The sequence below is a fragment of the Diospyros lotus genome, chromosome 9 (assembly GCF_014633365.1).
Source record: "Diospyros lotus cultivar Yz01 chromosome 9, ASM1463336v1, whole genome shotgun sequence".
Lineage (NCBI taxonomy): Eukaryota > Viridiplantae > Streptophyta > Magnoliopsida > Ericales > Ebenaceae > Diospyros > Diospyros lotus.
Window position 1 is genome coordinate 3,454,773 of NC_068346.1, and position 17,705 is coordinate 3,472,477.

Sequence of the window (17,705 nt, forward strand, 5' to 3'; positions counted from 1 at the left end):
AACCTGAGTGTATCCTTTAGCAACAAGGTGAGCCTTAAGACGATCAATCCGACCATCAGGGCCAACTTTAACAGTGTAAACCCAGTGACAACCAACAGTAGACTTACCCTTGGGAAGAGGTACTAAGTCCCAAGTCCCAGTGGAATGTAAAGCAGACATTTCTTCAACCATAGCAGCCCGCCACCCTGTATGGGAAAGAGCTTCGGGAACAAATTTAGGAGGTGAAACAGAAGATAAAGAAGAAACAAAAACAGAATATCTAAGGGACAAATAATCATAGCTAATAAAATGGGAGATAGGATGGCAAGTACCTTTACGAAGAGCAATAGGCAAGTCAAGATCAAAAGTCGAAGGCGAAGGCGACGGACCAGAGGAGGAAGAACGAATTGGCATCGGGGATGAGTCAGGAGACGGCTCATGCGGACTAGCGACAACAGTCGGTGCTGGTTGGGCCACGAGATGTGGACGTCGTTGATAGACCTGAAGATCAGAGCGATCAAGGCGAGAGGCAAAGGATGGTGGAGATGGTGAAGACGTTGGAGATGGAGGTGATGTGAGGTCAAGAGAAAGAACAGGCAAAGGTAACCCAACAAACACAGAATCGGAGATCGCAATGAAGAAGGGAAATAAGGAGATGACTCAAAGAGGGTAACATCCGTTGAAACAAAATATCGAGTTAATTGAGGAGAGTAGCAACGATACCCCTTTTGAAGGCAAGAATAACCTAGAAAAACACATTTGACGAAACGAGCAGATAACTTATCACGACCTAGGGCAAGATGGTGAACAAAGCACGTGCTCCCAAAGATACGAAGGGAAAGAGAATATAAGTCAACCCAAGGAAAAAGAATGGAATGAGGAATCTGGTCATTAAGGACAGAAGATGGCATGCGGTTAATTAAGTAACATGCAGTTAAGACAGTATCACTCCAATATTGAAGTGGAACATGCATATGAAGAAGAAGCGTGCGGGCTGTCTCAATTAAATGACGATTCTTGCATTCAGCTACCCCATTTTGTTGTGGGGTTCCAGGACACGAAGTCTGGTGAAGAATCCCATTGGATGCCATATAAGATCTAAATGGGAGAGACAAATATTCAAGAGCATTATCACTACGAAGAACACGGATAGGCAAATTGAACTGTGTTCTAATTTCAGCACAAAATGTAGTGAAGATTGAAAATAACTCTGAACGCGTTTTCATTAAATATAACCATGTAGTCCGAGAGAAATCATCAATAAATGTTACAAAATAACGAAAACCGTCTTGTGAACTGACACGACTGGGACCCCATACATCTGAATGGACGACTGAAAAAGGAGAACTAGCACGTTTAGTAACTCTACTTGGGAAAAAACTACGAATATGTTTCCCAAATTGACAAGACTCGCACTCTAGGAAGAAATACTAGAGAGACTGGGAACCATCTTCTTGAGATTGGGAAGAGATGGGTGCCCCAACCGACAATGGACTTGTAGTGAGGAAGTTGTTGTTATGCACGCCGCTGAAGAAGCAGGGAGAGACAGATAGTAGAGACCATGAGACTCAAGCCCCGTGCCAATCGTCCGTCCAGCCCCCCGATCCTACACAAGAATAGAATCAGACGAGAAAGTTATAGAGCAATTAAGACTGCGAGTGAGTTGACTGACAGAGAGCAAATTAAAGGTACATTGTGGTAAATGTAAAACAGATGATAATGGTAAAGTAGGAAGAGGTAATGCGGTACCAAAACCCGTGACTAAGGCTTGAGAGCCATCAGCCAATGCAACAGGAGGTAGAGACTGCGAAGTTTGAACATGAGATAGGAGAGAACGATTATCAGACATGTGATTGGTGGCACCGGAGTCGAAGATCCATGGGCCAAGAGAAGATGAAGACTTAGTAAAGCAGGCAGTAGGGTTACCAGTGTCAGCAAAGGATGTGACAAGTGAAGTAGCCTGTTGTGCTGCCCGAAACTGAAAAAACTGAGCATACTCCCCCCCGGAGATAGTCACTAGTGAGGAATCACTGAGTGTGATAGATGCCTAACCCTCTAAAACGCCCACAACCATGTTAGCAGTACTGACTGCATGAAGTGGACGTCCATGTAGGCGATAACAAGTCTCTCTAGTGTGACCAAGGCAATTACAATAGGAGCATTGGGGCCGTGGACGACCACCACGACCAGTCGGGGTCGTAACTAGGGCGAAGTGATCTCCAGCAACGGACATGCCACGATCAACAGTAATAGATGAGGCTCTAAGTAGTCTGACAAATACTTCTGTCAGAGGAGGAAGAGAGGCACTGCCGAGAATCTGTGTCTTAACTGAGTCAAGCTCTAGTCGAATTCCATGAAGACAGAAGATAGTAAACATTTGATCGCGCTGTTGCTATTGTTTCTTGATATCGGTATCAAAGGGCATCAACTCGTTAAACTCGGTAATAGAAGCTTGAAGCTTACCCAAATATGTGGTCATATCCAAATCAGTCTGTCGTAAATTGAACAAAGCACCAATCACATCATAAATACGAGTGATGCCACTAGTATACAACTCACGAGCCTGAGTCCATAAGGCACTACACTCCCGAAAAGGTCGAAATATCGGCATTAAGGTCGGCTCAATGGTCTGCCACAATAAACTCAATAACTGGGCATCCACTCTCCGCCAAAGAGGTTGATCCCCCTCAGAAATAGTTGAAATAGTCTTCGATAAATGATCCTCAAGGCCATGACCAAGAAATCAAATTTCAACTGCACATGACCAAGCGGGATAATTATGCCCGTTCAATTTCTCCGTTGTAATAACCGGTGTGCCCGAAAAATGGGGAATGGTCACCGGTGTGGACATGGTGGAGCGGCTTGTGGATGAAGAATGAGCTGGAGATGAATCCATGATGCAGAAAGAACAGCAGATCTGGAGCAAATTTGATTACACAACCAAAGAGAAGGAAGACAGATCTAGAGCAATGGCAGATCTGGAGCAAATTGGGTTACACGACCAAGGAGAAGAAAGAACAGATCTAGAGCAATACCAGATCTGGAGCACAAAAGCTGAAGCTGTCACCGGAGTTCGCCTGAGGATGGCCGGATCTGGACAGGCGCGGCGAAGGCGACGGAGAGATGACCGGGACAGAGGCGGCAACAGTGAGGGCGAGCTCGAGCACGGGCGTGGCAACGACGAGGACGCAGGCGCGGCGACGAAGAAGGCGAGATCTGGGCGCAGGTCGGACCGGATTTGGAGAAGAGGAGTCGCGACCTGGAGAAGAAAAGCCACGACAGTAAGGGACCAGCGGCCGACGAAGAGACCCGCGGTGATGACGACGGCGGGCAAAGCGACCGGCGGTGATGGCGTCGGCTGACGGCGGCGGCGGCTAGGGTTAGGTTAGGGTTTGGGCTCTGATACCATGTTAAATGTATACAAAGGAACTGATTGTATGTTTCTCAAGAGTACAACATAAGCATATATATACATACATTTACTTAAAGATAAATACACTAATACCCCTTTACTTATCTTATTTAACAATAACCAAATAACTACTATAAATAACTGTTGTGGATAGCCATATATACGGCTATGCCATTTTGTACCGAGATTATGAATGAATTAATTGAAGTTCTCTCATTTTCTCTCTATCCATTCTCTGTTTCCCTATGTTCTTCTCTCAATTTTCTCCCTAAATTCTCTCATTTCTCTCTCTTTCTTTCTTCTTTCACGACTATTAACTAGAAGCCCTAGATTTGAAACCTAATGTCTTGACAATGCAGTATCAAAGCAAGAGTTTGATACGCTCATTATTGGCAATTATATCTAGGCACATCCTTGTACTATTCACCACACACACAAAGTTAGAAAGAATCACTAGTCCACACTTGTCCAATGTAGATGTTAATGGCCAGACAACGGAATCACAAGTTCACATACGCATTAGTCATTGCATCAACATTCATTGGGGGATGATATCTAATTGAGAAAAGAGAATGGGACATGGGTGACAAGTAAATGGTGGTAGAAAAAATAACCAGGTTGTTTAAAAAATTTGAGAAAAATTTCCTGTCCTCACAACTTGTTGTATCAGAGCACTAGGTGAGATGGCCACCACATGTAGCAGTATTAGAGCAAGAATTAACATGCCTATTACTAAAGGTGGTGACAATAAAGGTATTCTTCCTATTCATAACTAGTTTAAAGCCCAAATAAAGGAGGAAGGTTGTATAAGGATGATCCACAACCAAAATAAAAATTGTCGGATCTTATGAAAGGATAATGCTATATGCGCCGATCCTGTGTGCCAAGGTGGGGAATTCTTCATTTTACCCCTCCCCTTTCTTACCTGATCGATGCATTTATCAGTGTCCCTCATAAAATGAATTCTCATCATGGATAGAAATGATTAGAAAGCTAAAACTTGTACAGCCAATCCCACTTTGCAGGTTCAAGGCTTGTAATCATTGTTGTTGATGTTTTATCAACTAACAAAAATTATAGTATTAGTAAAATAGTTTAGATCATCTCCAACCTTTCCTCCAATTGCTCCTGGTGCTGTCGAAAGCTGAGCTCCAACACGTCCAACCGAGTTTCTAGTTGCTTCATTCTCGTGCCTTCGACCATCACTCAATCAGCCAATCACACCTTAGATCGATCAACAACATAGTTCACCTAATCAAATTTCGAAATATGAAATCCGACCGCCCCTTGTGATGAGCGTTGATTGCTTAGAATCACTATTCGTCATCAACTTGAGCTAGATCAAGGGCCGAGGATCACCTGGTTTCACTTTGCACCTCTGTCCAGTCAGAATTAAGAGAATCGCCTATAGCTTCGCTTCGCAACTCTGAAACCAACTTCTGATAATCGTTGGCCTGTAAAATTTTCAAAAATCACTAATCCACGATCAACTTCCAAAATAGGTAGGCAAAAAGCTTCTGAGAATCGGTAGCTCTGACACCAAATGTCACAACTTGGGGTTGGGCTAGGATTTAGAGAGGAAATTAAGAAGAGAGAGAGAGAGAGTAGAGTAGAATTGGAGGGGGTGACTAAGTAGAAACAAAGAGAATAGAGGGCAAATAGGAGAGATCGAGAGAGAGAAATGCAAGGAGAGAAGTCTGAATTCAATATATCATTTTATCATTGTAGAGAATCAGAATAATTCTGTCTTGTATATTGAATGTACATGGTTACATCCTCTTATAGAGGAAAAGAGATGCTACATAAGGAAACAAATCTAATTACAAGGAAAGGAAAAACAAAAGGAAAGATACATATGAACATTCTTAGGAAAGTTTCCTAAGTTTAAATTAGGAAATATCCTATTTCAGATTTGGAAACTTCTAAAGATCACTCTCTTGACTTTCTTCTTCGAGAACCAACAATCATATCATTCTCTACACACTTATAGCTTATTTATAGGTTGTCTAACTTAAGGCAGATTCTAGAAACAACACCCATGTGCTCTCAATAGAATTAAAAATATCTCCTAACAAACATTTGTAGCTCAATTACATTATTGCCCCCTCTATTGCCTTTGGGAACATGACAAGAGGTTACTAGTTAAATGGCATGACACGATCTGTTAGGACCCCTCAAAAAATTTGTCACACGGAGAGCTGTGATTTGTGGGCACTGCATGGAATGATGGGGCAAAAAGTCTAGAAAATTCCAAAGTTATCTGATTGCATGTAGATATGGAGAGAGAGTTTGAATTGGTAAATTATACCCCTATAGATAATAATAGGAAGGGCATATCTGTCTTTTGTACACAGGCCTAAAGGCTATAAATATAAGTGCTCCCTTCAGTTGTAACTCATTCCATTCATTCTCAGTTGTAACTCATGCTATGTTAGAAGCCCACTGTTTGGGGGAGTTCAATAAGATTTGGAAGGAGATCGATTCTCTAATGGAGTCCCTCATGCAACAAGTCAATCAAACGGATATGATGGCGCCATTGACCAATTGGGGAGTCTTTGCACTATTGTAAACATGTCAAGTCAAGGTGTTGGCCCAAGTACAAGTGGGGCTCATGATTTCTCAAGGATAGACTTCTCAAAGCCCAAAGAGTATAAAGATACACGCAATGCTATTTAAGTATAGAATTTCTTACGGTAAATGAGGCAATACTTTGAAGAGAGCAGCATTCAAGAGGCGGTGAAGATACGTACCGCCACATACTATTTAGTGAGGACTATAGCTTTATGCTGGCACCAAAAACATGTTGAAATTGAGAAAAGCAAGATCCAAATTGATACATGTGAGATCTTCAAGACTAAGTTGAAAAAGCAATTCCACTTAGCTAAAGTGGTGAAGTAAGTTCAGAGAAAGTTGGCGAAGCTAGAGCACAAATCATCCATCCGCAACAAGTGCCTACCTTAACCGATGAAGAAGCCCTCTTCTGCTTTAGACAGGGACTTCAGACTTAGCCCAAGCAAAAGTTAGACAGACACAACGTGAAGACTGTTGATGATGTCATTGTTAAGACCTACTCTTGAACCTAGGGTTTTCAGTATAGAAATGAGAGAAGAGAATGGAAGAACAAAATGGCGAGAGAACAGCGAGAAAGTGGAGAGAAAATAGGGAGAGAACAGAGAGAAATGAGAAACTGAATTCAATTCTTTATTGATTCTCCAAACAGTTTGGTTAGCTTTATATCTAACCAATCAACAGTTACAACCTGTACTGATCCTTTGCAGAAATAATTTGCTACAACTGATATACAAAATACAATTCTACAGCCTACTTTAACCTACGAACTTGACAATCATTGTTGTTGCAGAGCCTTTGACACAATATTAGTGAAATTTATTTCAAAAGAACAGAGATACCCACTCAGGCAAAGGCGGGTGAGACAAGGGGAAGCATCAGCAAGAGAGAAATAAGCATGGCTCATACAATGACCATTGAGAATATGAAGACAAGAAGGCGGCTTCAAGCTAGATGTCTACATGCTAGATGTCATGTCTACCAAGACCCACACCAAGTGAAAGCTTGTCTAACTTGGCAAGTTGGCAACCATAAAGAAAAACAAGGCCAAAAGGAGGAGCAAGTTGACACTGTGCAGGTAGGGGCCCTAACCCTATTTAACATAGTGAAGGCAAGACAAGCAACAAATAAGATGCCGAAGGGTTTGATGTATGCACCAGCAATGACCAACGACAGAACCTCCTAAACCATTGTGGACATGAGGGCAAGCCACAATGGTTTACTCTTTACCCCCAAGGAAGCCAATTAGCTGGGACTGAAGGTGATTCATGGGGCGCAATTGGATGATGAAAACAATCAAGATAGATGTCAAGCCTTGGCAAGTGATACTAAAGGGGCCACCTTGAAGAACAGGTCATGTGAAGGTCGTGCAAACTTTAGTCGCACCCATGGATGATCTCAAGGTGGTGCTCTGCATGAATTTGCTACGGAGAATCAACTTTATACCCATGTCGCGACTTAATACCTTCTGCATCTTGAAACAGAAGAGAGTTTGCATGATCCCAACTAAATCTGGAGGGAAGGAATCTCAGATCTTGTCAACGATGCAACTGGCTAAAGGCTTCAAGAAGGGAGATGTCACCTATCTAGTGACAATGAAGATGAAGTCAAGAGAGAGGCCAATAAAGGTCTTGCCCCCAACAATCGATAAAGTACTAGAAGAGTTCCAAGACATAATGCCACCAAAGCTATTGTGAAAACTTCCACCTAAGAAAGAGGTGGATCACCAGAACTCAATCCAAGTTCAAAGCCACCTGCTATGGCACCATACAAGATGGCCCCACCAGAACTAGAGAAATTGTGGAGCAGTTGGACAAGTTATTAGAGGCGGGGCACATCAAGCCATCTAAGGCACCTTTAGGAATGCCGGTGCTTTTCCAAAACAAGGGATGGATCCTTGCAGCTTTGCATTGACTACTAGGCCCTGAATAAGATAACAACGAAGAACAAGTACCCTATCCCCTTGATTGAAGATATGGTTGAAAGGTTGAGAAAAGTCAGGTACTTTACAAAGATGGATCTCTGATTTGACTATCATCAAGTTCGGATCACAGAGGGAGATGAGCCCAAGATAACCTGTGTCACAAGGTACATACAGCAAAGACACAGATTCCATGATCATGACACTATGGCCATGGATAGAGAAAGCCGGTGGTCTACAATTCATGTAGTCAACCTCACCTAATAAGATTAAGGTTTGTGATTGTTGTTGTTGTACACTAAAAACTGTTACAGAAACACAAAACCTTTCAACAAGTTGTTATAAACAATGGATGGAAGTTAACAACATGGTAAATAATAAATAAGCAGGTCCACAAAAACTCACACTGCACAAGCAACAGATTGCAGAGGAAGTTTCCAAGAGATTCAATAAATTGATCAGCAAATCCCTGGGAAGTTTCGTTGCCATCTCCGAAGAGTCTCTTCCAACAGTGTCAGAACTGACTCCTTTGACGAGTAATGGGTGGTCACAAGCCTGGCGAAGGCGTAGAAGCATCAATAAAATATTTGCATAGTTTTGGTTCACAGTTCCAGCAGCAGCATATGCCTACAAGAAAGAAATTTACAAGTTTAAAAATATTTGATAATGAAGTCAGTAAAGAACAAAAAAAGGGACATATATTTAGTCCTTGAAAAGCTTCTGAACACACAGTTAATAAAGTTAAATGATAAAACAAAACAAATCAGAAATATTTTAGATGTAGATGGTTGTTATAAGATATTGCAAAAAGTGTTAACGTGCAACCACTGGAATTCTCATTATATTGGGCATATTTAATACATCCCAACACAATGCTAATAATGTGTAGAAGATATCTTTCTACCCCACCCAAATGGTGACATGAATCTGAAAAACAACATTCCTAAGTGCTTTCACATTTTCTCTTCTTCAAGAAACTGACTAGTGATTCTTGCTTTGCTACTTAATGCAACTTTCATACTACATTTGAGTTGGTTACCTATTATAAAAAGGAAACATGTTGAAAATGTACAGTGTGTGTAGTTCCATATCTGCCTTTAACTGACCAAGCATCTAGCAACAAGAAAAGACATCCTTACTGATCCAAAAAAAAAAAACAAACAAGAAAAGACATCCTCCATTTTTAACAGAGTGTAGCTTCATTTTTAACATGCTGTCCAATACAAGCATTCTAAAGCTCCAAACACCCATAAAAGCAAAATAGATACAAGTAAATATAATAATAAAACAAAGAAACCATAAAAAAACTATAATGTGAGGGGGGGGAAGACCTTGAATTGTAAACGTGAATCAGCTTCAAGTTTGGCATAGAAAGTCCTCTCTTCTATGGAGAAATCCACCTTACTCAAATGAATTGTTTTTGGTGGTAAACAAATTATAGGCTCCCCATCAATCAATGTGCCTGAGACATGAAGGCTCGTGATAATCAGCACAGAAGGAAAAAAAATTGTTCAAATGTTCACACTAAATACGACACCCACGCATAAGATCTTGAAATCTAAATGCCAAGAAAGGTTTGATGAAGTAATACCAACAATAGTTAAATAGAAAAACCTATGAGATATGAAATCACAATAATATGTGTGGATAAAGCACTTCACAGAGGCTAGTAAGAAATAATCAACAAAGTGATGATGCCTCGTCACAGTTTGGGAGAGGGAGGGGGTTGGAGTTGACAGGACTAAACTTCATTACAACATTTTATACAGCACTTGAAAATTCATTTTGTGGTAGTTCCTAAGGTTATAGCTACCATGCCTGCTTTCTTTGATCTGGCCAGTTTGGACAACATTTAAGTATTCCCTCTAGGTTTATCCCAGATTTTCCAATAAAATTAGTATCTCTATGATTTTAGGGTCTCATGTTAGGAACAATCCACAATTGCTATGGCTAAGAGAACTAGAAAAGTGTCAAAAATACTACTTCCAAAACAGTCCAATTAAAATTCAACATACAAACAAGTTATTGTCAACTCAGATAGAAACTAAATAGTAATACAATGAAATTACTAGATGCATATTCAATATCATGCATTGCAAAAGGTTACTACACATAAAGAATAAATAAAAGGAGGAAATCACCTTTTGTTCGGCGTAACATTACAGCCCTTAGAACAGCTTGAAGCTTCTTGTAACCATGCGATGAGTTTTTAGATATTGGGAATTTTAATGTATAGCAAAATGATTTATAAACAGCATAAGGATCATATTTCAAGAATCTAAAGTAACTGTACAACTCATCAATTGCATTTTGTATAGGCGTTCCAGATAAGCACCATCTTCTTTTTGCTCTAAGGCCACAGCAGGCTCTAGCCACTTGTGTTCTGTGATTCTTTATGGTTTGGGCTTCATCTAGCACCACCCTAAACCAACCAACCCTTGCAAGTGCGCCACAATCATTATCAATAGCAGAACTATCAATTCCTTTTTTACCCTTCTTTGACCTCCTGCTACCCTTAGGTACCTTTTTCCTTTTCTTATTAGCAGAGAACTCTGAAGACAATCCATACTTGTCCCTGTCTTTTTGCTCATCATCATCCTCATCAACCAAAGGTTGTTTTGGAACTTCATTAGTAACAATAGCATATGTCGTGAGAACTACATCATACTTGGCCAATTCAACAGGATCCTTCGTCCTGTTGCTTCCATGATAGATTAAAACAGAAAGTTTTGCTTCATCCACAACTTTATCATCCAGTTCTCGGGCCCACTGTCGAAGAACACTTGCTGGACATACAACCAACGTCCCAGCTGCAGGCCTCCGCCTACGAAACTCTGGAACCGAAGTAGTTGCTCTGGGAATTACCTCAGCAGCATCAGAATCTCCAGTCTGCTTTCCTTTGTCAACAGCAGTGGTGCTATTGTCATCGTCATCATCCAAATTCAAAGCTTCAGTTTTAGGACAACATTCACCTTCTGATTTATGCTTTGATTGCAGAGACCTCTGCATCTGTATAAGGGCAATTATTGAGATAGTCTTTCCAAGGCCCTGTAAGAAAACAGCACGATAAGTTTTCACATGGTAATCACAAAGTTATCCAGTAACAGACCATGCAAGCAGCCAAATACCATATCAATCTAATCACTAATAATTAACCTGATCATCGGCAAGGATTCCACCCAAACAATGCAAACTTCTTGTTTCCTTCTGAAGCATCCATGCCAAAGCAATTTTCTGAAAGATTAAATATATTTAAGTATAGAAACAGTTTGCATGCAAATGGAGGCCACAGTAAGGTTATTAGGAAAACAATATTAGGGGGAAGAAATTCAGAGAGAACCTGATGCCTTAGAAGAGAGACAGACAAAAGACCAGCAGGTAAATTAGCTTCAACTTTAGGTTGGTTAAGATCCTGCAAATTATCATAAGTGCATCCATCAACTGTCAACTTTCTGGTACTACAAATATTTATTGTTCAGTAGTTGTCAACTTACAACAAATTTGAAGAACCAATTTTGTTACAGGTTTCTAGCATCAAATTTACAATAATAACTAGTGCCATAGAGCTTAAAAGTTGTAGTGAAACATACTTTACCAGATAAGACACCTACTATCACTCTTCCCCTCCTCTCCTCTACATGCTTCAATTTTCCTTTATTCTAAAAATATAGGAGGTCAACTCAGGTCATCTATTCCATATAGAATGGTAATGCAAAAAAGCACACTCTTTGATTTGTAAATATTTTTATTTTCCTCATTTGTTTAGGTTATGGTCAGTATTCATATTATTCACTTGCATAATATGTGATTTTTTTTTACACGTGATTTTTTTAAAAAAACACATGGATGCCTGAGATTAGATAGCTTCCTTTGTAATTAACAGCAAAAATGCATGCCAAATGTAGCCCTAGCATAATGTCATGTCCCCAGGGTTCATGACAGGTTTAAGATGTAATTTGAAGGAATTCGGAAGTTAGATCGGAAGAGATGGGAGGAAGTTAGGGAGAACAAAACAGTGAGGGAAAGAAAGAGAGAGATTAGAGAGAAATTGGAGGGAGATTGAGAGAATGCAAGAGAGGGAAATAAGAGATTTCAATTCATCAATTCAAGCATGCCTACTCTCTTACAGCAATGGCTTATTTATAGCCTCCAGCCATCATCCACCCATGTGCAATACAACTATAAGCCTAACAAGTACTATATCCTTATTACAATATTGCCCTTATACTACTATTAGGGACATGACAATTCCCCCCACCTTGAAACATTTCTTGTCCCCAAGAAATGCCAAACCTCCACAGCTTTCCATATCCTTTTTCCTTCTCTTCCACAGCTTGGATGGAGAAGGTTTGAAAAAATTCTGTATACATAATAGATTTGCAGTGGTTCTCATGTACTTTAATTCTTCATCACTTTTCGCAACAATATCCGCAAATGCCTTAAAATGCAGCAATGTAGAAATGTCGAGTCTAGGGGTTGCTACAACATTAATTTCCTTCACCACCCCATCCGTCATTGCAGTAGGCAAAAATCCCAATTGGCCATCTGTAGCAATAATACTCAAAGTCGCAACAGCTTTGTTCGCCATGGTCAAGCTTTGGATTGATACATCTATCTTCCTTAGCTTTCCTCTCGTTACAGCCATTTTCCAAGATTCCTCACAACTTTGAATCTACTCTATTCCCTCTAACATAAAAAACTGGTTTGCACCTTTTGAATTCTAGTTTACATCTTAGGAAATGACAGCAACATGGTGACACCATTTAAGATCTGCAAAACTTCCTCCTGCTAGTGTTGTCTTCACCCTCTCGTTAGCTAAGGAATCCTCAGCATTATCCAAAACCCATAGGCAATGGCAAAGTATCCTTAGGAGCTCCACCATCAATTGCATTTCTGATAGAATTTTGATTCGGAACACCATCCGATCCTTCCGTCCCTGCTCTAATCACCAGGAGTAACGGATTGGCTTTAGCTTTCCTCGATCAATTTCTCAAATGCTGCCCCTGTTTCCTCTCTTAGCCTTTCGGTAGTTGCATCTTGAGATAGTAGTTCTACTTTTAATTTCTCAACCAATGCAGCAGAATTCCCTTCAACATTGCGGGTTGTCGATGTTGATTGAGCCTATGTCTTATTTAGAACAACTGGACCAATTTCAAATTCTGAAGATTCAGAGATGTTTATCCCCAATTCCAAAAATCCCTTGTTGCCTCCTCCTTCTATTGCTCTCTGATTGACTGCATCAATCATTTCTTGTTTTGGGCTTCCGTGATTGTCATCTAATCCATCTTCACCAAGAATTTCTTTTCCGAAGGAATCAGTACCTGCTGTCCCAACCACCGACTTGTTACAGTTTTCCTCCTTGTTAATTCCGCCTAAACTAGAATACTTCTTCTGCCCACAGTCAGAGGTACGCCAAGAATCATTTTCCCATCGTTTTGAACCCTTCTTAGGTTGCTGCAATTTAGGAAACTCCTGAAGCAGTGATGCTTCCTTTACCACGCCCTCCTTATCATCTTTTTTTGCCTTCAACATTTTAACATCCCATTCAGGAACAACATTTCTATCCCCCTGCCTTGGACATTGAGATTTGTCCATGGGGTTCCAATTCTAGGGATGAGTGAGGTAAGGATTCCCCACTGAATTAGGATCTGCTCTAGTTCTCCAAGGATAGTAAGGAGTAGTTGTAGGATCTGGTAACGTCCCTATAATAACTGGATCAGAATATTCTCTACAAAGAAAACAAGCAGGTAATCTAACCTGATTCTATCTGGCGAACGTTATCATGCACTGGTCCCTCATCCAATTTCTGAAGTCATCAATAATTTCACGCCTGTGATTGATCTCCTCTTGCAATAGATTTGCAACACTGTTCAACTTCTTTTCCAATGCTGATTCTACAGATCCAATACTGTTTTGCCTCTTTGTCATCTTCACCGACACTTCTTGCCATTGAAATTCCTTGTGCTTCATCCCGATATCTTTTGCCATCAGAATTCAGATCGTTGGTGGATAATCAATCGCCTCGAGGATTGATGGATGAGAAACCACTTGCAATTGATCAACTCGGTTGTTCGATCAATCCTACAGTTGCTTCCTAAAACTCCTACTGCAACTCAACAATTTCCCAACCCCAACCGATCTCTGGAGACTGATCGCTATGGATCAATTATCGTTCAAGATCCGTTGTACTGTGGATCAACGAGTGTGGTTAGCGTTGGCACTTAGCAATGTCGGATATCAAATCCGAGATTCAACTGGAGATCGCCCAGTTGCTTCCCTATCTTGATTGTCGAAATTCACCATAAATCAGAATTACTTGGCCAAGTCGCCTTCAAGTTCTGAATTGAAATTTAGCCAATTAATCAATCAGAATTCACTGAAATTTGCCGAAATCACCAAAATTACAATCACTAGCCTTCTTCGTCTTCAAAAGTCGAACAGGAGTGCCCCAAAATTTCCAGGCAACAATCGCCTCCAACCAGCCTAGGAGAATTGCACACCCAATCACCAACCTCAATTGACAACGGCCGCGACACCACTTCCTTGTCTAACTCACATGCACGCCTTCCTTCCTGTTGTCTACTCACGATTGAAGTGAATTCAATATCACCAGCGTAGTCCGTCTTCCAATTTCGAACAGTATTTTCTAGAATTTCATTTGAAATTGCCTTACAGCAATCGCCCTTTCACATGCAACGAACTAGCTCTGGACTCACGACTGAGATCGCTTGGTCCGGTTTTACCTTCGAAATCACGATAGCCTAGGATTGGTCGACTCTGCTTCAAGTCTCCTAAAATTCAGTACCTCTGGCCTACAATCGAATTGCTGACCAGAGCCTATAGTCACGCCTTCTTCTCAACTTACTCGTCTGGCCTGCTCGTCTGCTAATTCGGATCAACTGAAATTTCTCCAGGAGTTGTCGGAAGCACCGTCGGAACGGCTAGGCCAGGTCGTTTTCACACGCCTTCACAATCTGGACCTTAATCTAGATCCTCAGCCGAGAATTCCTCCAACGAAATCACTAAAGCTTATTTAACCGGCAAAAACTTGAACATATACTGCTAGAATTCACAACTTGAATGGACGGCTCTCTTCAAATCGAATCAAATCATAGCCAAGGATTGGTTGCTCTGATACCAATTGTCATGTTCCTAGGGTTCATGACAGGTTTAAGATGTAATTTGAAGGAATTCGGAAGTTAGATCGGAAGAGATGGGAGGAAGTTAGGGAGAACAAAACAGTGAGGGAAAGAAAGAGAGAGATTAGAGAGAAATTGGAGGGAGATTGAGAGAATGCAAGAGAGGGAAATAAGAGATTTCAATTCATCAATTCAAGCATGCCTACTCTCTTACAGCAATGGCTTATTTATAGCCTCCATCCATCATCCGCCCATGTGCAATACAACTATAAGCCTAACAAGTACTATATCTTTATTACAATATTGCCCTTATACTACTATTAGGGACATGACATATAAATAATCTTTTAAATTAAGACAATCTATAGTCAACCTTATTATCCTCACTAAATGTTTTGAGGTTTTCTTTAACCCTAGTTTTATATTAATGTTCCAATTTTGATCTTAGATTCTTATGTATGATATTAGTTATAAAGGCTTTTTAAAAGATAACGCCATAGATAGAAATGATAAGCGGGCTAGAATACATATAGTCAACTGCATATAATAAGATTAAGGCTTGGCACATCACTCCAATTTTGATCTTACACTATTTTTAGCCCCAAGATGCACTTGTTTTCTTGTCTCTTTGTCACACACTATGTCATCATTCCTCTTCAAACTAAGAGATTGTTGACTAGGGATGGCAATTTGACCCAAAAATTTAGTCCCAACCTAGACTTGACCTTAATAAGATGGGTACAGGAGTACACTATACAAGTATGAGGTAAGCTATGAAGATTTTATTTAGTTATAGCATGTTTTCCCAAAGCAACCAAATTAAATGTTTATTTTTAATATTTTATTAACAAAAGTGAGATAACCTTCCTATATAACATTACAATTTCTTCACATCTCATTCGTTTAATATTAATGTTAACTATCCAACTGAAACCTGCATACCCAAACCCATTTAACTTAAACAAAAAGATTTAAGAAATAAATGAGTTTTATTAATTATAACAACAATAAATGGATATGGAATTTTTTTGGATAAAACTCAGTGCAGATATGAGTCAGGTATGAGGGAGGGTTTCCTATTCGAGTCAGGGTATGTTTGAGGCAAATCCACCCCATACCTGACCCATTGCCATCAGCATTTTGATGTTCCACCATGTCAACCATGAGCCATGTAATTAATTCAATCATCGTATACAGGAAGAAACAATTCCATTTCATCTTTGAAGTAATTCTCTCCATCAGATTTGCAGGAATTTTTTGGGAAGATCGGACCTGGAAATTGTTAATAATGCTCCAAACAATGATAAACTAGATAGTCTGGTAAAAGAATGTGACTCTAAATACAGTGCAAGAGGGGAAGAGGACCAACCATGTAGCAATCTTCATCAAGTTTGCAGTGTTACCTTAGCAGACTTAAGTTGGCATCCAACTAGAAGTCTATTAAATCTACACTTAATATGATTTACTTTTCCAAACAAAGTTTGAAAATTTGAATTCTACCAATTTTGAATTGATATTTGTAATTTTCTAAATCTGTTTGAAAATCTCACAAAAGACATGGATGTCCCGTGCTAAATTGCTCCAGCTACAACGATCACCATTGTTCCTATGTCATGTTTAAGAGTTTCCCATCAGGTTTTCATTGGTCTTGCTCTCTCTATTTTGCTACAAACTTTCTCCACTTCTTCAACCCATCTCATAAGCGTGTCTATGAATTTTCTTCTCAAATATCTAAACCGTCTTCATTGTGTCTCCTACATCTTATCTTTACTCCAACCTTAGAATAGGTTGCACCACATCATTCCAGATTTTCCATGTAGAGTCTAGCAATAGGTAACCACAAGCAAAAGAGACAGCATAGAGTTGATAAGACACGGCACATAAAAAAGGAGTCTTCAGAGTCCCACTAAACATAAGTGTCACACCCATAGGGTTGAGCTATGGTGTGAAAGGGAATTTGTGAAGCCTAATAGAAGAATTTAGAGGGAGATATCAGCTGGAAAGAAGAGAAACAGCAAGAAGATGAGGAATAGTCGAGAGAAAGGGAGAGAAGATAACACAAAGAAAGAGAAACCAAAATATCAATTCATTACTCAATATCTTCCATCCTACAACTGTGGCTTAATATATAGCCTCCAACCACGCACAAGCACCCATGTGTAGTGTACCCCAAATCCAAACTGCCTCTAGTTATAGAACAAATAGCCCTAACAGAAAATAGAAAATAAAAAACCAAAATTATAATAGTTATTCTTGGGATGTGACAATTCCGCCCCCCCCCCCCCCCCCCCTTGAGAAATGTTTCTTGTCCCCAAGAAATTATTACCATCGATCCCTTGTTCCTTTATCGCACTCTGGCTGGCTCTCCTACTTCGTTGTCTTCCTCTAAACTCTCCATATGTAGCAACTATCTTATGCATTGATGGCCCAGACTGAATTTGTCCCCGCATTTAAATCATAATCCGAGTCTCCTCCTGGACTCCACAATAGGAGCTTTGGCTGCATGAGGATGTTCTTTTCCCTGAGTCCGACCTAAGGCCGTCGTCCAAGCATTTTCTCCCACCTCTTGACTGCTCCGGGGATACCCTTCTATTACAATTTCGAGCTTCTTAACAAACGCTTCCAATGATAATTCATGCAAACGGCTTTCTCAGCCGCTTGTCTTACCAAAGTAGGTTGCTGCATT

General features: G+C 40.2%; 1 protein-coding gene across 5 annotated transcripts in view; it reads right to left on the minus strand.

Moving 5' to 3' along the window:
• LOC127809718 (helicase-like transcription factor CHR28) overlaps nucleotides 1–17,705 on the minus strand; it is a 41,443-nt gene that overhangs the window by 16,836 nt on the left and 6,902 nt on the right. For all 5 annotated transcript variants that reach the window (XR_008025206.1, XR_008025205.1, XM_052348740.1 and 2 more), the window contains 5 exons: nucleotides 11,221–11,292; nucleotides 11,037–11,114; nucleotides 10,022–10,928; nucleotides 9,212–9,342; nucleotides 8,286–8,507 (listed from right to left, as the gene is read on the minus strand). Coding sequence is in view for 3 of the 5 variants with exons in the window: in XM_052348740.1 (XP_052204700.1) it covers nucleotides 8,286–8,507; nucleotides 9,212–9,342; nucleotides 10,022–10,928; nucleotides 11,037–11,114; nucleotides 11,221–11,292 (1,410 nt within the window). In the remaining 2 variants the exon portion in view is untranslated. The remainder of the gene's footprint in view (nucleotides 1–8,285; nucleotides 8,508–9,211; nucleotides 9,343–10,021; nucleotides 10,929–11,036; nucleotides 11,115–11,220; nucleotides 11,293–17,705) is intronic.